The 23,464-nt window shown below is 40.3% G+C and overlaps 1 protein-coding gene across 3 annotated transcripts in view; it reads left to right on the forward strand.

Annotated features, from left to right (window-relative positions):
- CenG1A (Centaurin gamma 1A) overlaps positions 1–23,464 on the forward strand; it is a 124,799-nt gene that overhangs the window by 95,562 nt on the left and 5,773 nt on the right. For all 3 annotated transcript variants that reach the window (XM_072300152.1, XM_072300153.1, XM_072300155.1), the window contains 7 exons: positions 5,383–5,524; positions 17,640–17,774; positions 19,101–19,318; positions 20,361–20,551; positions 21,214–21,427; positions 21,706–21,963; positions 22,848–23,099. In XM_072300152.1, coding sequence (XP_072156253.1) covers positions 5,383–5,524; positions 17,640–17,774; positions 19,101–19,318; positions 20,361–20,551; positions 21,214–21,427; positions 21,706–21,963; positions 22,848–23,099 — 1,410 coding nt within the window. The remainder of the gene's footprint in view (positions 1–5,382; positions 5,525–17,639; positions 17,775–19,100; positions 19,319–20,360; positions 20,552–21,213; positions 21,428–21,705; positions 21,964–22,847; positions 23,100–23,464) is intronic.

The following is a 23,464-nucleotide window of genomic DNA, read 5'->3' on the forward strand; positions in this document are numbered from 1 at the left end:
TCAAAAGAGCTGTAACTCTCATTTTCGAATCGAGTCTCTTTCAAAATTCGTCTAATCTCTTTTAGATGAAATCTTTGTACACTGCCAAAACAGCACAATTCGTCTCATTTGAATGAAAACGAGACTTGTGAGAAAGCTGTAAGTGCGCAAAAATGGAAGTTGTTTCTGACGTAAGGAGCATTATTCCGCCATGCATAGAGCCAATACTGAGAGTTGTACTGTCCAAAACGCAACCACAAAAGCATGCAGAAGATAGCACTTACGGCTGTCTCTCCTACATGAAAATGAAAAATACCCTGATTATATAATTGAAATGAAATTTGTAGATTTTTAATCATCCAAACGATATCACAGAATCTTTAGAAGGATTGGTGGCAATTTTACAAAGAACGGAGGCTTCTTTCAATAAAATTTTCCGCTCAGACGCTTCTGAGGACTTTTTCTCAAAACCTCATGTTTGCACCTACGGCAGCAACTGTGTTGCACTTATGTTGCAACTATGATACTTGATTTAAATTAGATTTACTTATAAAACTTATAATACATTTAACTTTTCATTCGCAAGGGACCCCTACATTTTTTAATAATTTTATAAATAATTACCCAACAAAGCAAAAGATAAAAAATAAGAAAAAATGAAAATATATTGAACGGTAAAGATAGAAACTTAAAAATAAAGTAAGTAAATAGTAAGTAATAAGTGTAAATGGGCTCTTCGCTATCACGGCAGAGCTGCGCCAATGTTTCTGTCGATGATGCCACCAACTGAGTGCAGAATAAACGTTTTGAAAATTCTCTCCTCGAAGAAGGGGTACATTACTCATCAACTTTGATTTTTTATTTGATTAATATTTCTTGATAATTATTATTTTATGTCGGTGTTTGGAACCTGTCCTCGGAGGCTAGTGAAACGTGTAAGTGCATGTTCGGGATTAAATGCCTTTGTATGGCGCTCCTTGTCCAAATTCATCATTCATCCGCTCGACTCTCTAACCTCCCCTTCTCTCATTTCCTCAGCTTTTGGGGAGGAGGGGGGCTCCGACGGGGTGTAACCCCTCGCTCTCGCCTCTCAGACCTGTAAGCGATAGGGGAGCTTGCACAAAAGGTTGATGTTCAACGGGTGAAGGGATGACATGCGGAGGGGAAGTTGGGAGGGTTTGCAAATGCGAGTCACAAGTAAGCGTGCAAGAATAAACCGGCTACTTGGAGACACCATCATATTATGCTGTCGGATTCGGGTCAGATATTCTTATAATTAATCTCCTCGGTTCTTTGTCAGGAGAGTCATTTTAATATTCTCTCTCGAGTGTGCAAGCAGTGTAAATGGCAAAGAGCGTACAATAATTCCGTCAGATATTTTATCAATTCAAAGACAAACACAAATCTCGATGAATGTTCCGAAGCGAAATTTAAATTCTTCGTGCGTACACATCTGTATTTTTTCTACATTATCTGTAAGGAAACCAATTACTCGTAACTTTCATTACTGAAATAAAAAAGGTTTGCATCGGAACGCTATGCAATAATTTTTTCCTCTTGCAATTCGACGTGGAAACTAATGAACAGGGGTATTAATGGGTCAGATATTCTTATAATTAATCTCCTCAGTTCTTTGTGAGGAGAGTCATTTTAATATTCTCTCTCGAGTGTGCAAGCAGTGTAAATGGCAAAGAGCGTACAATAATTCCGTCAGATATTTTATCAATTCAAAGACAAACACAAATCTCGATGAATGTTCCGAAGCGAAATTTAAATTCTCCGTGCGTACACATTCGTATTTTTTCTACATTATCTGTAAGGAAACCAATTACTCGTAACTTTCATTACTGAAATAAAAAAGGTTTGCATAGGAACGCTGCAATAATTTTTCCCTCTTGCAATTCGACGTGGAAACTAATGAACAATGGTGCTAATGGGTCAGATATTCTTATAATTAATCTCCTCAGTTCTTTGTGAGGAGAGTCATTTTAATATTCTCTTTCGAGTGTGCAAGCATTGTAATTGGCAAAGAGCGTACAATAATTCCATCAGATCTTTTATCAATTCAAAGACAAACAAAAATCTCGATGAATGTTCCGAAGCGAAATTTGAATTCTTCGTGCGTACACATTTGTTCTTCTTCTACATTATCTGTAAGGAAACCAATTACTCGTAACTTTCATTACTGAAATAAAAAAGGTTTGCATAGGAACGCTGCAATAATTTTTCCCTCTTGCAATTCGACGTGGAAACTATGAACAGTGGTACTGGGTTAGGTATTCTTATAATTAACCTCCTCAGTTCTTTGTCAGGAGACTCCTTTTAATATTCTCTCTCGAGTGTGCAAGCAGTGTAAATGGCTAAGCGCGTACAATAATTCCATCAGATCTTTTATCAATTCAAAGACAAACAAAAATCTCGATGAATGTTCCGAAGCGAAATTTAAATCCTTCGTGCTTACACATTTGTATTTTTTCTACATTATCTGTAAGAAACCAATTACTCATAACTTTCATTACTGAAATAGAAAAGGTTTGCACCGGAACACAGTAATGATGTTTCCCTCTTGCAGTTCGACGTGAAAACTAATGAACGTGACGATAAGTTGGACATATTTCTGTCAAACGGAACTATGTGATTTAAGACATGAGCCCTGAGACCCATAATAATATATGCGTAACACGGCTCACATCATAATGCACACAGTTCCGTTTGGCAGAAATGCACCCAGTTAAAGGAACGCCTTGGAGACACTTTGGAGTTCAATGACATTATAAAATGGAAGGAAATATACATTCTATTACTATGAATGAAGAGAGCAAAAATGGGTGTACTGCAAGAACCCTAAGATTACCGATCATTACACACTGGCATATCTATGTACAAAATAGTACCTATAATCATTTTAAATTCAACCTTCCAAATTGTATCCACGATTACTATACAGTATTAATTTATTATTCGAACTGCAAGCAAATCTATCGTTCATTTTCATTGAGCCGACTGTCTGCATTTCTTATATTCTTGCGAATATCTATATCGACGGTGTAAGTCGGCAATCACATAACTCGGTTTGCGACGTCGCAGACTTCCTGTCATACTTTATTTTTTAAACGGAAAACCACTCAACGGCAATTCTTCATAACTGCCGTGATTTTTCTTCTCTGTGTGAGGAAAATTCGGCATAAACTTCAAGGAATGATGTCGATTTGTTCTCCTTTAAAAAAATAGCATAGAGGCGGAGATTTTCAGACACCGCAAACGAGTTATGTGATTGCCGACTTACACCGTCGATATGTAGTTTACCGAATACTTTTTTTTGGTCGGTGAAGTCCTTTAGAAATAATGCAGGGTGCAGAGTCATACGCTGTGTAACTGTGAGTGTGAATGATATGAATTATAGCACACACTAATTGCGTGAAGTGTAAAATTTATCCAAAAGCAAAGTATTCACGATAATGACTAAAAATCAAATTTATTAGATTTCATTTCTCGGACAGCGCAGCCTCCCTTCGCATTTTCGCGCGGAGACCGTAGAATTCGAAACAGACTGTTTAACTCCTGTATACTTACCCGATAGAAGCCACAAAGTAAACCAATCCACGTTGGCGGTGAGCCAGCCACGCATTTTTTACCCCTGTTCCGGTTCTGCTTTTCTCGCAGATGAAGTGGTGCAATTTTAGTCAAGGGGACTTTATACCTTCCTCTTTAGTGGTGTCTGACCGCAGCAACGAAGAGTTACCCCCACGATTGCCAAATCTGGGGTAGTTTCTGGCTAATAAAATATGTTTTTCGAAAGCGGTTATAGGTACATGGTTCAGCATCCAATCTACACTGATATAAGTTTCAGGGTGAGATTCGGAGTTCATTTAACTCCGGAGCCAGGTTCTGTTGTCCAATGTGAAAACGTCGTATCTCCATTGAACATTTTTAAAAATTTTCCTTTGGAAAATGCTGTTTTACAAGGAAACCAACGAATATTCATCCTTCATTTTTGTGAGCCAACTCCGGCATATCTTTAGGAAATCGCACTCAAAAAATGAAGCCCTGTGGTCATTGAGTTTTCTTGTATAACAGACAGATGTGGGAAGAAAACATAAAATTTGGAATATAGTTGTGGCATTTTTGCTGTGGGAGGGCAGGTTTGTGTCAATTCCCGATCATACAGAGTGATTCAAAAGTCGAGGCCCCGCTTTCGTAACTTTTTAACAAATCGAAATAGGGACTTTAAATTTTGTGAATGCTCCTAGGTCGAAGGAAATGACTTTGAAATGAGAGCCCCCAAAATTTTGTAGGGACCACTCTGAAAAGGGGTAAAAAGCCAAGGGTTTACAAGGGTGGTGCGGAACTTTTGAATCATACTGTATACAGGATGAAAAAGGGCGCTTTTTCATCCCTTGAAACAGTGCTTTTCAGCGGAATCCGGGCCTGGCGTATCCACTCCAGCGACGCGGTGCTCGAATGAGACGGGCACCAACACACTCGGGAAAAATGCTTACAGAGGACGTCACGCACCCCTTTCGACTTGTTATCACCCACTCCCCACCGGAAGGAACTCGCAAGTCCTCCGCCTCGTCGAAAGATATTCTGCGTTCACGCCGACACGCATGGTGGATAAGCGATGGATAAGCAGCGATTTTGAAACTCGCACCTCGCTCCATCAACGCAACCCGCAACGCATGAATGATTCCAGTGCGCGATCTCCTCGTCTCACGAACGAAAAGCGTGTCCGACCTTGCGAAGTTTCCTTGCAGGCTTTTAAATCGAAGTGCAGTGATATTACAGGAAATATACGAATTAAAACAGCATTATCAGATAAGATTCACACCTCACGATGCGTTTAGTAAAGGCCTCGCGTAACTTCTAATATTTTAACGGAGCGAACATGAGTGTGTTCGATCAGAGTCATTATTTTTCACACTGGAAAAAAGCAGCTTAGATCTAGATACAAGACTCTTAAATACATACATTGACAAGAAAAAATACTCTTGATTCAATCGGACTTTTTGCTAGAATCAAGAAGAAATCCGCCTAAATCAAGAGGCTTGGCTCTTTGATTCAAGGAAAAATCGGATTGAATCAAGAGTATTTTTTCCTGTCAATATTATTAAGAGTCTGGACTCTAGATCCAAGCGACTTTTTTTCAAGCGCAGTTTTGTATATCCTGTATTTTTTAATTATCTGGAATTCTCAAATACCAAGGATTACAACTGGCAATCTTGTAAGAGGATTTGTGACCACCAGCTGACGGTGGAAGATGGATTCCAAGATCGTAGTACACTTTTTTCCTGGACCCAGTCAATGTTTTTCGATAATTTTTAATTCATTCTCTTTTTAAAATTTTAAAGTCACTGAACAATTCCCGACCAATTTGCCTTAATTTACTATTTTGTTCTGTTACAGTTCACGACGTGGGTGGATGCTGTTATCTTCGTATTCAGTCTGGAGAACGAGGCCAGTTTCAACGCCGTTTACAATTACTTCATGAAAATGACGCAGTTCAGGAATTCGGCAGAAATACCCTTCATCCTAGTCGGAACTCAAGGTGAGTTAACAGTTAAAATTTTAAAAGGATCCGTTGAGGAATCTGAATATTCATGTAACGTCACTCAGTTCTAGAATCAGTGTGTGGATTCAGTCGTATCTCGTTGTTACGTTTTCGAAGGGGAATTATATGTAGAACGTTGTTCCCGGAAAAATATTTTTTCGAGCAACTCTGTAACGAGTAAAGGCCGTCAGGGACTTGAAGAAATGAACGTTGTTTTGAGGAAAACGTTATTTCGAGAAACGATAAAACGATAGGCGATTGTTGTTCCTTTTTCTCGTAATTGAACATCCTAATTCGAAAAGTGCTCGTCGAGTCAGTATTTTTTCGAAACAGCTTATTAAGTTCTTGAGTCGTCAAATTGCTTATCTTCAGCTGCTTATCAAGTATCATTACGTCTCTCTTAGATTTGCAAAAGGAAGAGGCATATTTCTAGAAACCGGGAGAGAGAAAGTTGAAATCTAGGAAAGTCCTGGAAAGTCCTCTCAACTGAGGCTGAAAAGTATTGGCCCTTATTTGGACGTATTTATGGTAAAAGGAACTATGTGCATAGGTTTTGCGTGAGACATAGTTCCTTTTAGCATAAATACGTTCATTTTGTCAGTTAGGCCAGAGACCTTCCCATGTGTAGAAATACGTACTCACAAGGCGCATCCTTTGAAGTGACGCTAGTCACTTCAACGTTAAAACTAGCAGATCACGTATCCCGTTTGCAGTGTTTGAAAATCTCCGCTCCCATTTTATTTCTTTGATGGAGAACAAATGAATATCATTCCTTAAAGTTTTCACAGAGTTTTCTTCGCACAGAGTAGAAAAATCACGGAAGATTACAAGAATTGACGTCGAGTGGTTTTCCATTGAAAAAATACACTGAAAAAAAATCTCGGTGTATTTACTAAAAAAGGGTAAAATTACCAAGAATTCAGGGTTCTATTTGATCCCAGTTTTTTCTCGGTAAAATTACCATTTATGGAATTTGGTAATTTTACCGAGAAATCTCGGTAAAATTATTGAACTTTCTTGGTAATTTTACTGGACCTTCGTAAAAACGCCAATATTTTTTATCGACCGTGGTAGAACTACCGATATAAAATGGCAAAGTTACCGGGAATTGATTACCAATAAAAGTGGTATTCTTACCTGAAAAAAAAACAGTAAAAATACGGGTTTTTAGGTAAGCTTACCAGTCTGTCTTGGTAAAATTACCAATAATTAGTAAAAAAAATGAGATGGTAAAGGTACCAACGGACCTTGGTTAAAACGCCGAGAATTTTTTTTCAGTGTAAGATATGACACGATATCCGCAACGTCGCAAACCGAGATACGTGGTCTGGTAGTTCCACCATCGATATGTAACAGTACTTGTCCCATTATTTCTCATCGGCTCATAATTAAGTCAAGAGGGATTCTTCCGTCCCGCTTCCCCTCATGATTTGTGTCCAAAAATGCGGCGTCAAATTGCGTCCGTAAGAAAGAAGGGGTTGAAAGGTCAGATTTACCGGATTCCCTCAATGAGAAAGCTCACCACAACCCCTCCCGAGACGATGCACTTCGAGACGACCCGGCAATAAAAACTGGAGCAAGGGACCGGAGCTGGAAAATAAATAAATCCGCCGTGGAGACAAGATAATATTCCCTGCGTACAGGTACTCATGTGTTACCTGAGAGGCGACAGGGATGCACATTAATATCATTCCTTAAAGTTTTCACAGAGTTTTCTTCGCACAGAGAAGAAAAATCACGGAAGATCACAAGAATTGACGTCGATGAGTAGTTTTCCATCGAAAAAGTAAGGCATGACACGATATCTGCAACGTCGCAAACCGAGATACGTGGTCTGGTAGTTCCACCATCGATATGTAACAGTACTCGTCCCATTATTTCTCCTAGGCTCATAATTAAGTCAAGAGGGATCCTTCCGTCCCGCTTCCCCTCATGATTTGTGTCCAAAAACGCGGCGTCAAATTGCGTCCGTAAGAAAGAAGGGGTTGAAAGGTCAGATTTACCGGATTCCCTTCAATGAGAAAGCTCACCACAACCCCTCCCGAGACGTTGCACTTCGAGACGACCCGGCAATAAAAACTGGAGCGAGGGACCGGAAAATAATAAATAAATCCGCCGTGCAGACAAGATAATATTCCCTGCGTACAGGTACTCATGTGTTACCTGAGAGGCGACAGGGATGCACATTAATAGTGCAGCGAGACAGATATGTGGAAGACGAAATGAAATGAAATGGAAATCATTAGGGGCTCCCCCTTTCCTTTCCTCCCGGTTGATTTGCCGTGTAATGATCCCTCCCGGCGGATTTTGCCACCTGCGGGCGTGCGCTCCGCCAGGAAAGTTGTCAACGGATTAAACCCCGACCCGGGACGCGACGAGCCCATCGGAGCCGTTTGAGACTTGATTGATCCGAGACGAGGGGGAACGCGAGACGTTTCCGTCAACTTTACCTGTGACTTTTTATGCGCCGCGGATTAAAAGTAATCACAATAATAATGGGGCTCGTGTTCCTACCCCAACTCAGACTCCTCTCGTCGCGTCGCGACGGATCTTCCTCGACTGCACTCCCGTCTTGCGGAAGAGGGCCGTCGGTGCATTTCTGTATGAGCCGCGGTTAGCATGTGCGCTTATACGTCTCGTGGTTCATTTCTGAATCCACTTACGGGATTCGATATTCCAGGTTCGGGAATGGAAAGCGCCCCGTCTCACGCTTCCGCGTGAGTTACTGTCTTCCGTCTCGAAAGAGATTCCTGTGTGCTGTCGTGCCTGGAGATGCGGAATAAAATTTCGCCGATGAAATTTCATTTTCCTTAAAATTTCAAGGATTTTTCTGGGGGGCCGTCCACAAATTACGGAAGCACTTTTTCCGATTTTTAGACACCCCCCCCCCCCCCCCCCGGTAAGGCAATCGTAATGCTTGCCATATTTTTTTCCACAATTTCAAAATTAAGATTTTACAGTTTCCATGCATTTCGCGGCATACTGAGATCATTGCAGAAGTTTTAAAAAATTTCATGAAATTTCATTTGAGATAGTTGCCTGAAATTTTTCATCTCCGTTTGTACGGAGGCAAAACGCCAAATGGCCAAATTGCTTCAGATGAAACTTGAATTTCTTTTAAAAAATTTTAGCTTTATTTCTTCGAATTTAAGACATTTCACAATTTTATTTAAGATAGTACGGTTGAACATGTTTTCAAGAGGTATTCATAACTTTCCTGAAAAAAGAAATATTTTATTAGAAGAAATCGATGTTAGACGGTGCTCTTTCTTGAATGGCAGTATAAGGTTCTTTTTACTGTTTTCTTGGAATCTGAATTTTATCGATCTGTGGCTATATAAAGCTAGACTTCTTCAGGGTAGAATCTGCGAGTTGAAGAGGTGCTTTGTGTCTCGACGATTGTCTTGGTGACTCGGTTCAAGTGCGTGTGACTAGGCTCTTGTCAAAGTTTTCGCTTCAGCTCAAAAAGCTGACTTTGGTGTAGCAGTATTGCAAAGTTTACATTACTATGCCTTTTTTATGCCCATAAGAGGAAAAAATTTGCATTCCTGTGTCGATATGATATTGGAAAACCGGGACATTCAAGGCTTTTCAGACTGGGAAAAATCAGGGAAAGTCAAGAAATTTTCCGAGCAGTGCGTCGGCTCTGAAACTACAGCAGGTGCCATCCGAGAGGGTCCGAGAAACTTCTGAGCGTCTTTTACCATTATTTGAATCTCCATGTGATACGTAACGCTGTAGAGGGGAGGATGATTTTGAGCCTGCGTCACTGCGCCAGGGGTACGTTACAGGAAGGAATGGGGAGCCAGGGCTGCGTTACGTATCGCAGAAAACGTGCGAAATGTCGAATAGTTTAGTTGGAAAATCGACGCGAGAGGGCAGTCTTTCATCCAGAAGTCACAACCAAAAACACCAATAATTATGAGGGGTGTTACTCAATATTCTTGGGGGTTATCGACCTGTACTAGTGATGGGGGGGGAGGGGGGGCAACAGCAGGGATGCGAAAGTACTTAGCCTCTCCATCGTTCAAATTGGCCCTCCCATTCAAAAACTCCTTTTTCCTCAGAAATTTTAATTATGGGTCTTCGCGTTTAATTTGTCGCAATTAATGAAAAACACGTGATTTTTACTACGATTCTACGAAAACTTGTGACTTTTACCGCAGCTTTGCAAAAAAAGCAGAAAAAAAACCACCCGCAATTTTGTCGGCTTTCCCATGCAAAAAAGCAGTTATCCCCGAAAATTTCAATTTGTTTTGGCTCTTTGCGTTTAATTTGTCGCGATTAATGAAAAACACATGATTTTCTACTCACGATTCTACGAAAAATGTGTGACAATATTTACCGCAGCTTTGCAAAAAAGATGCCACCCCCGCCCCAAAAAAAGAAAAAAAACCACCCGCAATTTCGCCGGCTTTCCCATCGAAAAACGCCGTTTTCGGGGCCTTCCCATTTCCACGGATGGCGACCCGCTCGGTCGCGTGGTCGCGAAGTTTTTGCACCCCCGGGCAAAGCATCAAGTACTTTATGAGTGACCCCTCATTTCGCTCGTTCCGCGAAGTACAACTCTCACTCGGGAGCGGAGCCATGAAGTTGTGCTTTGCTTTGTTGGGAACAAATTATACGAGTGGAAAGTCAACCCCTTCCCCGGGCGCCTCGGGCAGAATTGGCGAGTGGAAGAGGTGCTTTGTGTCTCGACAGTTGTCTTGATGACTTGCTTCAAGTGCGCGCAGATGTCCGTGCGCAAGCGCGCCCACTGGGAGGAGCCGCCCAGGGTGCAGCTGCCGCCCCTCTAATTTTCTTTTAATTTTCGTCCACGGTTTAACCCCATAACCCATTCCGCCACCCTTGTTTGATGCTCCTCGCGTCTTTTTGTCAAGGTCTAGGTCTCTCTTAAATCCTCGCCCCGCCCGCCTCCCTTTCATCCCTTTCTTACCCGATCCCGTTTACTCAGCCACCCCTAATTGCACCCGACCCGTCTGCATGTATACGTTACGCGGACGGTGTCTCAAATTTACCGCTCCGTCTCCGGTTTTTAGCGCTGCGGCCAATCGAACAATGATCTTGCGGCCGAGAAATAATAAAATCCGTGAAATGCCCCGTTTCTTATTCATTTGTTCTGCGCGGCGAAAAAAAGCCGTTGCTCTGACAAAGCTTCAAAAGGGATTACAGGTCCTACGAACTGGAGCATCCCTAGTCGGAGATACAATGTTACTCTCGTGTAAATATTGTTTTGTGGCTTCGATTCTTTTCTCTCCGCGTGGTTCCTTCGTTTTCGTTTTCAATAGAATATTTTCGGCGTACTGTTAGCTGAGCTGTCCATCATGATCACTCATCGAAATTTATTTTTTGATTGGTTATGAATCTGAGCACCCGCAACCAACAACAAGCTCTCACGCGGTCGAATAGTAGTATATCATCATGAAATGGCTCGCTCACTTGGGGCATACACAAATAAGACCTTATTGCCTAACGAGAAGAGGTTACTGTAACGCCACGTCAGTTTGCCTTCAAATTTTCGTGTAGGCAATACGGACTCCTACGTGGTCGAATAGTGGTATCATCGTGAAATGGTAGGCACGCGCACGCTTAATCGGGACACACACAAGTGAGAGCTTTTACCTTAACGTCCGGCCAGTTTTCCTTCAATTTTTAGTGTAGGCAACACTAGCTCCCATGTAATCGATAGTGGTATCATCCCCTACATTACAGTCGGACGGTCTCTGTCAGCAAATTCGTAGGAGGCACGATGGCACAAGAGGAAGATGACAAGAGAAAAAAGGCGCTTTTTTGTTGTAACGATTCTTTTTTCTCCATGCGGTTCCTTTTTATTTTCAACAGTACATTTTCTACTTACTATACCTATAGCTGTTCATTACGACCACTCAATGAAATTTATTTGCTGATGGGTTAATATTATTTAGCACTCTAAGTAGTAGCAACTCGCCCATGCGCTGCCAATTTTTCAAGACCAACTTTGACCTTAATTCCACGACATGCATCATACATGCATTGAATGCATCAATGCGATAACCCTTGCATAAATGAACGTATTTCTGCCCAACGGAACTAAGTGCATTATGCGTAAGCCCTATTACGCATACATGCTTATGGGTCTCAGGGCTCATGTCTTAATGCACGTAGTTCCGTTTGGCAGAAATACGTCCAAATATCAAAGCAGAAGCCGTCCTGTTCCAGGAAACGGAAACTTCCTCAAAGCTACCTTCCCGAGAAATTGACAAGCAAACACACGCACATAATATACACATGGTAATCGCTCACACTTTGAACAGTGGCGTGGCGTGCTTTGCGATGTATCGATTGTTATGCCATTTAAACCTATGGAAAAAGATCGATAGACAGGGTGTTCGCAGCGAACACCTTGATAATCGATTCTTTACCATAGGTTAAATGGCATAACAATCGATACATCGCAATTCACGCCACGCCACTGACTTTGCAGAACCTCTGGGAACGTTCCCGGAAACTTCGGCGATAATACCTACCCGATAAAATTCACCCCTCAAGTAGTACATCATGTTATCACTTTATTCTCTATTCGAGCATAAGTATTATGGATCCTACCGATCATCTTTTGTTGTATTTAAGCAGGAACAAAAAACCGTTCAATCAACCCGAAACAAGGCAAATTACTTATTCGGGATGGAGGCTGAATTTATCTTAAAACCATCTAAGTAGCGCTTCCCGAGGGGCTTGCACTATCAACTCGATCAGAATGCACGAATAATTAGCGATTCCCCTCCCAGGGGTGGCGCGGCGTGACGAAGATTACGATTATGTATTCTAGAAACTGTTGCGTTGGAATGAAATTAGAAGTGAAGAGACTACTGCAGCCGTTTTCGGTCCCGGAAGGAAGAACCGGTGATGGATGTACTGATTGTGAGTCTGTCAACTTCGGTGTGGTAATTAGTAATTACCAACTTAATCTCTCAGTCTATGTATAGATATGGATTATTTCCGAACACCGCGAAAGCATTTCTTTGAACGTCAACAACTTCTCCGAAGTGTGGAGAATGCACTGTTTCGATTACTTCCTTATTGGTCTGTTTTCAAAATGGTTCATTTTTTGTTTTTCTATTGCGCTCCAATGCGTATAATCAATTGCTTTGACGATTTTTATGGAATAGATTGCTGGGTGGAGTAAGAACTGAATCACTATAATTAAATAGAAAAAAGATAGAATAGCACGCATCGAAAAACGTGGAACATGATGGGTAGGGCGTAAAGTAAATTGCCTGACCTTCGATTCAGTGTTTCTAAAAACCTGAAATCAGTTTAAAATAGTGGCAGATTTCATGTTTTACATTCGGGAGATTAACTTTATACGCTAGGTGCGTTCACGGATGCAAATAACGCAGGATCTTAGGTGACGTTTTAAAAGGCAGGAGAGAATTTTAAACCCTAAGCTCTCCTCTCTTTGTGCTCATGGAAATGTTTCAAAACATTACGCGATTTCCTTGTGAGAATTTCCTCGAATTCTTGTACAAGACGGAAAAATTGTCGAATTTTCGGGTCCTGTCTTCCGGAAAAGACTTCTATTTACATCGCTTTCAAAGGCATCCTCAAAAATTGGGAAGCTTTCCGAGTTTGCGGATATCAGGAAAAGTTGGAAACTTTCCAAGACTTGATGAAAAGATATGCCACGCCATGACGCAAGTCACTGGATTGATGAAAAATTTTCCGCAGTTTTAGCCTGCGCTCACATTTTCTCTTTTAAGAGGTGTGCACTCAAATGTTTTTCGATTTTTTGTCAATATATACTTTCCACCGCTTCGCAAAGTTGAAAAAAGCGCGCTGAAGATGCTTTCGGTCGCTGTTCGTTCATCTGTCCGTCGAGTTCAGTCACCCTAAAATATGTGTCAATATTTGCAGTCAGCGCGTACCTCGTCTTATTTCTCCGCTGAGTGCAAGCGCGCTGTAACATCCATCGATTTTCGTCAGCGTGCAATTTTCATCCTCATGCAAATTTGCCCGAAAATTAGAATATTTTCAAAAACCTTTATTAATAAGTTGTAAAGAAATATATCCTCTGCGTCTCTGGACACATTTACCAACAGAGTATCCGTGAAGAAAGCAGGGACTCGTATAAAACTAAAATTTTTCGGCAGCAGACTGCCGTTAATTTTGACTCTTTTCCAGAAGCGGAAAAGCGTTGACTCCAGTGACGTGGCGTGTTTTGCGATGTATCGATTGATCTGCCACTTAAACCAAAGGGGGGGGGGGGAATCCAGGGGCCTGGCCCTCCCTCCCCTTTTAGCCTCGTTAATTGTACCTTTTTTTACTTTTGGAGGGCAGAAATAAAATATTCCCTATCAGGGATACAGAATGATGTAAATTTCCGTCACGTTTTTGAATGGACAACTCCTCCCCCCCCCCCCCGTTAACCATTCTTAGCTACGCCACCGAAAGGATCGATAAACAGGGTGTTCGCAACGACACCTTAATAATCGATTCTTTACCAAAGCTTCAAATGAGGAAACATCGATACATCGCCAAGTATGCCAGGCCACTGATTGATTTATAAGGCCTGGATACACGCTCAAATTTCCGTCAATTTCCGATCAAAATGATGACAAAAATGGCGGTCAAATTTTTGCAGGCCGCAAAAATTTGAAGGTAGATGGTGCGCACCAGTCACCATTTGATTGGAAATTGAAGGAACTTTAAGCGTGTATCCAGGCCGCTACAGTGTAAACTGTAGTTTCTTGCGGATACGATGATTTTGGAAGTGTCAAATGCTTCGCGTCAAATTTCGAGAAGTCGTGTCTCGATGGTAATTTTTATTCTTATCCGTCTAGTGGTGCATCTGAATGCATTGTGATCCGAACACGAAGCTATTACAGGTTACGTCATTGTTAGGATCTGATCGATCCCACAATGAGAGTAATCTAAACGACTTTCAACTATAATGCCTATGGATTGAGGCGATGATGCAATGTTGCCGCTCGACCCCTGCTCATGCATATACATTCTATCAGGATACGTGAGGTGGATCTTAAGCTTCTCCCAGAACGACTCAGTAGTCAATCGATCACGCGGAAAGTTCTGAATCGTAGGAGATTTTTTCTAAAATCCCTGAAGATCACATCTCGCAGGGACGTATTTATACACAAGATTTTACCTCAGAGTACCTGTATACGGGAGAGTATTGCCATCTCTGTGCCGCTCTCTGATTGGTTCGTCAGTTTTAGGTTATCATGGAGCTCCAAAGTTGGACCAATGTAAACAAACCCGACCCGGAGGAATACGTATTATCGGCTGAGAAAGGAATGATTACCACACTCAATGGTTAATTTTCGGCGAAAATATCCATTAAAGGTCGATCCGAACTCAATTCAGAAGTTGATCATAAGAAAAATTCTATCACATCCAAAATCACGTTTAGACCTTTGTCGTCATCTTGTTTGTTTACATTGGGCCAAAACAGGAGTTCGAGGGGCTGGGGTTTGTTTACATTGGTCCAACTTTGGGGCTCCATGATAGCCGACCAATCAGAGAGTGGCACACTTTTTCTGTTCCCTGGTAAAAATTGGCAATAAGAGCTGCGTTTCAAAATACCACAGGAATTCTTATAGCCGGCTAAAGAAGGCTACAGAAAATCATATAGCTGGCTGTAGAATGCGGAGAAAATCATACGGCCGGGCTGTACGAAGCGATAAAAAATTATGCAGCCGGGCTATGGTTCCTATCGCCTGGCTGTTGCTTTTTCGCCATCGATTATAAAAGGCTATAAGAAATGGAGAATTTGCAAGGGTCTGAAATTTGATGTTGTGTAGAAATTCGTGTGCTTTGGAAATCGATTAAGTTTGATACGGAACCACCTTAATATTTACAAAACACACATTATATTTTCCTTTAATACATATTTTTTTTCATCAATTAAAATGAGAATAATCCATACAGATGTGCAAACATTTCAAAATCATGAGTTGGAATAAACGCTGACATCCGCCAGATTAAATATTAGAGCTAACACAAAGCGGAGCGGCGACGCACTGGCGCCTACAAACCTAACAGGGATACTTCACGCATTGCGCAACGCGTGAAGTATCCCTGTTAGGTTTGTAGGCGCCAATGCGTGTTTCGCGCTGGCTGCCCGCCTGCCACGGCGCTTGAAGCAACTATTTCACACCCGAGGTATTGCACAGCATCGTACGAAACTGAAGGCGCTCTAATATATTAGTAATGGCAGGCATCCATCAAAAGTACGGAGCTTTCCTCGCAAAATAAATCAAGATACTGCGGCCCAAAAAGAGAGCAGTATTCCAAAAACTCACTAAGTCCTAGCATCCGTAATTAGTAACGTTTAGCATACACTTTATCGCCTGGCTGTTGCTTAATCGCCATCGGCTATAAAAGGCTATAAGAAATTGTGTAGCCGGCTATAGAAGCTATTGGAAATCTTACAGCCGGCTGTAGGTCTATGGTATTTTGGAACACAGATTCTACTGCCAATTTTTACCAGGGTTGTAAAAGGATGGAGATGTCAATACCTCCCGTATACAGGTACTCTAGGTACCCTAATGTAAACTCACACGTAACACAAAAAAATCAAGCAACAGCATGTGTTGCTTCTTGTCTTATTTTCCATATATATGTACACAAGTTTTTGGTTTCACGACAAAATTGCAATTTAGCCCAAGATTTGTCAATTAGGCGTGGATGCAGCCGGGATCGGCAAGAAGGGCAAGGACCTCTGGGGCGGCATGGATGCGGGAATGGCGGCGCGTAACTGCAGTTATTACAAGCACAGTGGACAAGCCCCGAGCTCGGTTACACGAACGAATCCAACGACGGCGAAAGTTTAATCACTGAGGTAGTCAAGTGGTCACCGGTGCCCGGTCCCGGCTCGGCGGCAACATGCAACATGCAAACTCCATTTCCAATAGGATCCGCCGACCACAAAAGACTCATGAATACTGCCGAGCTAAGGAAAAACGCCGTATGAACATTCGAGAGTTGCCAAATTTCCTCCGATTAAACGTTTATTTTTGGGGAAAGCCATGAATATTTTTCCTTGAAATTTTCAGGAACTTTAGGTGAAATCGTTTACAAAATTATCCGAAAAATCGAAAGGAAAATATTCATAATTTTACCAGGAAATTCGTATGTTATCAAAGGAAATTTGGCAACGCCTGAAGGTTCATACGGCGTTTTTCCTTAGCAAGGCAGAATACTCCAAGCTCCCGGCACCGCCTGTCCTCGCCCGGGGCTCTTCGGCTCCCTGTTATTAATTTTTTCTTCCTTTTCTTTTACCTCCGTATCGCTCGCGGAGGGAGGCAGCGTTTGCGGTCGAATACAAGTCCTTCGTCACTTTCTCTGATATCGGCGTTTTTCCGAGGAAACAACGTTACTCGTTTAACTGCTTTTCAACGCTGCGAAATTTCCGCCCGCTAATCGGACTGCATTCTGCAATTCGGAGTCATAATTTGATGAAATCAAGTTAATTACTAACGTGCAGTATTTATGTCGAGTAACGCTTAAACGGTGAGATGATGGTTTTGCATGTTCTTTTACCGCCGGTCCACCGCTCTGCCGCATAGTGGATCGAGTGAATGGAAGAGGTCCGACAAGTTTTGGAAACTTTAAAAGCTCATAACTCCGTTCATACAGCAATTTGCGATTATAAAAGCGGCTCCGTTGGTTTCCTCGTAAAATTTCCTTTTAGAAACACCCCTGAAAATTTAAAATGTGACGAATTAATCATCAAATTGCAGTTTGCACAATTCTGTCGCTCTAATTGACTCGGTCCACAGTGTGTCGTGCTAAGGAAGGACGCCGTATGGACATTCGAGAGTTGCCAAATTCCCTTCGATAAAATGTTCATTTTTGAGGGAAGTTATGAATGTTTCCCCTTGAAATTTTAAGGAACTTTAGGTGAAATTGCGAATAAAATTACTTGAAAAAATGGAAGAAAAATATTCACAAGTTCACCAGGAAATTCGTGTTTTATCAAAGGAAATTTGGCAACGGCTGAAGGTTCATACGGCGTTTTCTCTTAGCACGGCAGCGCTGATGTGCCCTCAACTGCTCATTTTTTAGGAAGTTGTTTGTTTCTACTTTTTTAACCGATGGACGCTTTTTCTTTTAGATGCCATCAGTGAAAACAACCCACGCGTGATTGACGACTCTAGAGCAAGAAAATTGGCCGGAGATCTGAAGCGATGTTCCTATTATGAAACCTGTGCAACTTACGGACTGAACGTGGAGAGAGTTTTTCAAGATGGTAAATATATTTTAATTGTTTTTTCCTTTTCTTCCCCGATCAGGGCAGTGCGCCGCTTTTATAATCAGAAATCACATTTCAGAAAATCATGACTAAGTTTTTTTTTTTGTTTTTTTTTTTTTTTTTCAAATAATCATGAACCAAAATTTAAAAAATAGAAAACTTGGAACTTAGAAACGAACCATCCAAAGCTCTCTTCTGCTCTTCTCTTGTGAGCTAGCTTTTAGACACTTTTTAACAACCGACAACGCGGGAACCTCAATGATCGGCGAGATCAGTATATCTTTGATCTTAATCAGGAATCCGTTGTCTTAAAACCCCTTCAAACGACGCAATATGCATAATCTCATACATCGATGCTCGATAAGTGGCCCACATCAGTCTCGTAGTCGCTCGGATCTTTGCGTGCCAACTTCTGAGCATCTGAACCAAGCCCGCAGCGAAATTGACATTAGGAACAGAAACTACACATAATCCACCCTCGTCGGATATGATTCTAATTATTATTTGTTGATTGGCTCATGCATTTTTAACTACTGCTGATAATCTGCACCCAAACATCTCAAAGTAATTCTCTCAAAGATATCCTCCCATTAAGATCCCTCACATTATCCAACAATCAAATTGCTGTTTTGAGGAACCCAAGATTAACTGAGGTTTTAGATTATTTATCAAATTCATAGATTCTTGATTTTGAATCGATTCAAAGTATGTGCAGACCATGGTCGGCTTCAATTCATTTCCCTGGCCTCAGAGAACGATACAAAATCAGCCATTCTGAATAAAGAATTGTGGATAGGAAGTAGCTACTTTTTGCCAAGCAAATAAGATTTTCATTGACTTGAATTTTTTGAAAACTATATGCTGTAAAATAGCTGTAGTGATAAGTTTTGAAAAAATGGCAAAACTTTCAAAATTGGCTATTCTTTATCATATTTGCTATGCCTGATAAAAGCTACAGTGCTGGCATATATGAATTGTGGTCAAAAGTGCTGACGAGTAGAGACGCTCCTTTCGTACCTAGTCACCCCTCAGATTTCACATTGAGAATTAGGATGCTCCACAGCTAGGTGTATATCTCTCACTTGTTAAGGAGGTGAGTTAGAATCATAGGAATAGAGGAGGAATTCTTCTTTACCTGTCAGTTGACCTTATTCAATGTTATTATTGCGGCTATAGAGCGCATTGTTCTTCAGCAAAATTGTGTCAAAATTGAATTAAGGTCTATTCCCTCAGACTGTATCATATGTATTTTTGATATTTGTTTAATACCCTAGTGGTCTCAGTTTTCTGTATTTACTCATATTGTCTTATTTTTGGTTCTAGCTTGTCATAAAATAGTACAACAAAGGCTGTCAGCCTCGACAACTTGCCTAGCAACACCCTGTGATAGTCGACCAACTACCCCTCTTCTAAATAGCTTCCCAATTTGCACCAATCCAATACCCTCTCGGTCCTTCTATCCGAGCTCTCCCACAACCAACAATATAGCATCGACATCTCCTGGCTCACCAGCGCATCACTCACACACATTGTCCTACAAGGTAATTATTTCTTTTTCTTTTCAGCCAATCCCTTATTGATGGTGAAACTGCAGAAATGTGTACCTTGGTTTGCGGCATTGCAGACTTCCTGTCATACTTTATTTTCTACATGGAAAACTACTGAATGTAATTTTTTGAAAATTCCAGTGATATTTCTTCTCTTTATGAAGAGTATTCAGTGAAAACTTCAAGCCATGATGTTGGTTAGGTCTCCTTTTAAGAAATAAAATATGGACTGAGATTTCAGAGCACCGCAACCGAGATATACATTTTTGCAGTTTCATCGTTGTTGTGCTTTTTTAGTGCAATGTACATTTCTTAATGGCTAAGATAAACAGGCACATTTTTCTTAATCCCCCGGGGGTTTGAATTTTACCAATGATGACTCCTTCTTAGACCTCTTAAAGGCTTATTTTGCTGAAGTAAATAGGAGTTATTCAGTTTAATTCATGATCAAATTATACATTGTATTGCAGAAAACTGCTTGTAAAATTTCTCTGCTTTAAAAGAAAAACCATTTTTGTCCTATAAAAAATTGCCTAGTTATTCGCATTTATCTCACCAAAAATTTTTGAAGATTCATACTTTTCAGTCATAACGAGAGACGGATTTATCAGTCAAATTCCATCAATTTTATCAGTCAAATTCCATCAATTTTATCGGTTAAATTTCATCAATTTCATTTCATCCGTTTGCATTTGATTGAGGAAAAGGAACCGATTTATCTCTGAACTCTAAGAAAACATAAGAGCAAGGAAGTAATTTTCATCTCCTTATTATTTATCACTTTTTAGGAGTGATTTATGACAGTTATATCCGTAAGAACATTTCTACTCATAATTCTATTTTTATAGTTCTACTTCTAAAGTTAAGATTTTGTAATTTGGAAAATTTTGCAAGCTTGTTATTTTATTTTTAATTGTTTCTGTTCATTCTCCCTGTTCTTAGTTAAATGGTGAAACTTTTTTGGAATGGTATAAAATAATTCAATGTCGTTTAGTGATTTTATCGCATCAGTCTAAGTAATGCTTTTGTGTTTTAGGACTCAATGTCTGGAATGTCAAGGCATTTATCGCACGCCTTGTCACTTTCCACACATCAGTTGAACAAACAAACAGATTTATCAATCTGTCTGGATAGTAATGCCTCTCTAAATGAAATCACCCCTAACAATCTGGGTTTGCCATTGACAGCTAACAATAAGGATGTACCTGTAACGCCAACAACCTCTAGGTAAGCGTCTTCGCGGTTTGGAAACATTGTCATCAGATGATGATATTTGCATACTATTTTAAATCATGTCTTTTTTCAAAATGAGCACCAAGCCTTTTTTAAAAAAAAGTTATCACTCATTAGTATTGATGAGAAGGTAAATGAATCCTGAAAACAGGATGACGATAGAAAAAACTCAACGAGGAAAGAACAAACCTGAAAATTGTCTATATTTTCTATATCTTATTTCATTTTTTCTATATTTTACCCAGATTGCTGTTTTATTTTCATCACAGAATAAAAAAGACGTTTTGATCACCTAATTTCTATCTTTATTCATTTTAATTGAGGTTATAGAACAGGATTCTCATGAGTGCCAGTTACGTATTGCTACAAGAACTGTATGAGCAGAACTGTCAGAGGAAATTGAAATTGACTCAAGGCAGCCTTTTGTTGATGCTCTGAACTAATATTTTTCTATATAACTTTACCTGTATGATTATAATTTATAGTCTTGAGTACGATCAATTGTTACATCCTTGATTTTGGCACGGAATCGTATGTTTTCTAGCCTTTCATTTGCTAATAAAGATGAAAAAGCATGAGCAGCAGTCTCAGAAGGAATTTTACTTTGTGGTTATTTTTTAAATCCTGTCAGTAAGAAAGCCTTTCAATTTTTCCAGGAAAACAAGACGAAGATCCAACCTCTTTACACCATCTTCAAAAAAAGGAGACGACAAATTGAAGAATGGCGGAGAGCTGGGAAGCGGTCGAGTAATCCCTTTGAAACAAGGCTATTTGTACAAAAAAAGTAGCAAAACTCTGAATAAAGAATGGAAGAAGAAATATGTGACATTATGTGATGATGGACGACTGACATACCACCCCAGTTTGCATGTAAGATTTAATACTTTATTCACATTAAAAAAGTCATATTTTCTACTAATTATGATTACTCCAAATGCCGTTGATTTTGATACATATAAAAAATCTGTCTTGAACATTGTTAATGAAGGTCTCGTCAAATATTTCTCTTTTAGATATCTAATTTATTTTTTCGTTTTTGATCTCTACCATGAAAACTTTGATTATGCATTGTGATAATTTTTGCATTTTCCGATCTTACCAGTGCTTATTTTTACCATATCTAATTCCTAATCTCCTTCTCATTGCAGGATTACATGGAAGAAGTTCATGGGAAAGAGATCTCCCTCCAATATGTTACTGTAAAAGTGCCTGGTCAGAAACCTCGTGGTTCGAAAACGATCACAAACTCCAGCATAACCAAAGGAACAAAACCCAGCAACAGCGATTCGAGCGATGTCCAGCCAATTACCAATTACCAAACCAAAGATAAAAAATGTTCGGACAAAGTTCTTTTAACTGGTTATGAGTTAATAAAAGAACCTGGTGTGAAAAACGAAGATGAAAAGGTGAGATTGTCGTTCATTACTAAGCAGTTTTGGGATTTACCAAGCCCTCTGTTTCATCTTGAAGTGAAAGAGCTCTACGATATAATTTTCTATGTCTTTTCATCGAAAATAATCGGCATCACTATCGAAGCAACGCAATGTAGCAAAGGTGATTAGTCCTAAGTTCTGGCGTTGTCAAATTGGAGTGCACTATATTGCATCGATTAAGTAAAAAAATCTTGGCAGATTTTGAATTTTTAGCCCAAAAAAGGATGATAATCCCTGTGCCCGAGCCTATATCATCATTGTCAGCCAAAAAATTGGCGGAATATAGAGAAATGAAAGCAGAATTCTTTTTGGGGGAAAAACCTCGCATCGGATACACCGCGTAAGCAACTCCTGTATCGAATGCAAGGTTTTTTTTCAAAAAGAATCCTGCTTTCGTTTCTCTGAATTTTACAATTTTCCTGGCTAAAAATAATTCTTTAGGCTCATGCGCAGGGGCTAAATGTCCCTCTTTTGACTAAAAATTCAAAATCTGAAATCTTTGACTTGATCGATGCAATATATTGTTCATCAATTGGACGAAGCCTGAATGCGGGGCAAATCACCTGAAGCATGTGAATGCCTCACCTCCAAGAGGTCTTGTTTGAGGTTCACCTTCCATCTTTAGAGAGTAGAGGTCTCAATTGGACTACATTTTGCAATTTGGACCCATAGATTCTAGCCCGGTTTAAAAACAACGTATGTGCCATTAGTTTCCCTATGCACATAAATGTTTTTCTGGAAGAGCCAGAATTTATAGTTCAGAATTGCAAAATGCAGTCCAATTATTATAGGTCAGTATGAGCACCAAACAAGACTGCACAAAGTCTGCCATCCTTAAGATCTACTTTATTTTTTAGGTAATGATCCTCACAAATAGCTCTCTTGGGATCCAAAATGGAGACTCGAAAACTGAAACTCCGAACGTGAAGAAACGTCACAGAAGAATTAAGAGCAGCGGTGTGAAGAATCAGGAGTGCGAAGACTCGGATGGCTATGAGTTTCTGATCGTGTCATTGGATAACAAACAGTGGCAGTTTGAAGCAAGCAGCTCAGAGGAGCGCGATGAATGGGTTGCAGCCATTGAACAGCAAATTTTAAATTCTCTTCAGGTTTGTACTCTTTTTATCCTTTATCCCCCCTCCCAAACTTTTTTGATTTATTCCTTATTTTACATCTAAGGGTGATTGCCTTTGTATTTATACAAGTCTTAGTTCCCCCACATATCTTGCAATGACTTATGAATTGGTTGTCCTGTGACTTTCAGCCTTGAAAATTCAGCTTTGTAGGTTAAAGGAATGATTATGAACTGTGGTTCAATTTTTTTTACTGTATTGCATTTCCCATCATGTGAAACCATCGGTAAAGCTGAGTTAAAAGTAAAATTTATATGGTTGAGGGCTCTCTAATTGTACCAGAACGGTTCATTTCGAATAAACCGTTCTGGAATCATACATCAATAGAGTGGGGACATCCA

This window comes from Bemisia tabaci, chromosome 4, assembly GCF_918797505.1.
Source record: "Bemisia tabaci chromosome 4, PGI_BMITA_v3".
In the NCBI taxonomy this organism is placed as follows: domain Eukaryota; kingdom Metazoa; phylum Arthropoda; class Insecta; order Hemiptera; family Aleyrodidae; genus Bemisia; species Bemisia tabaci.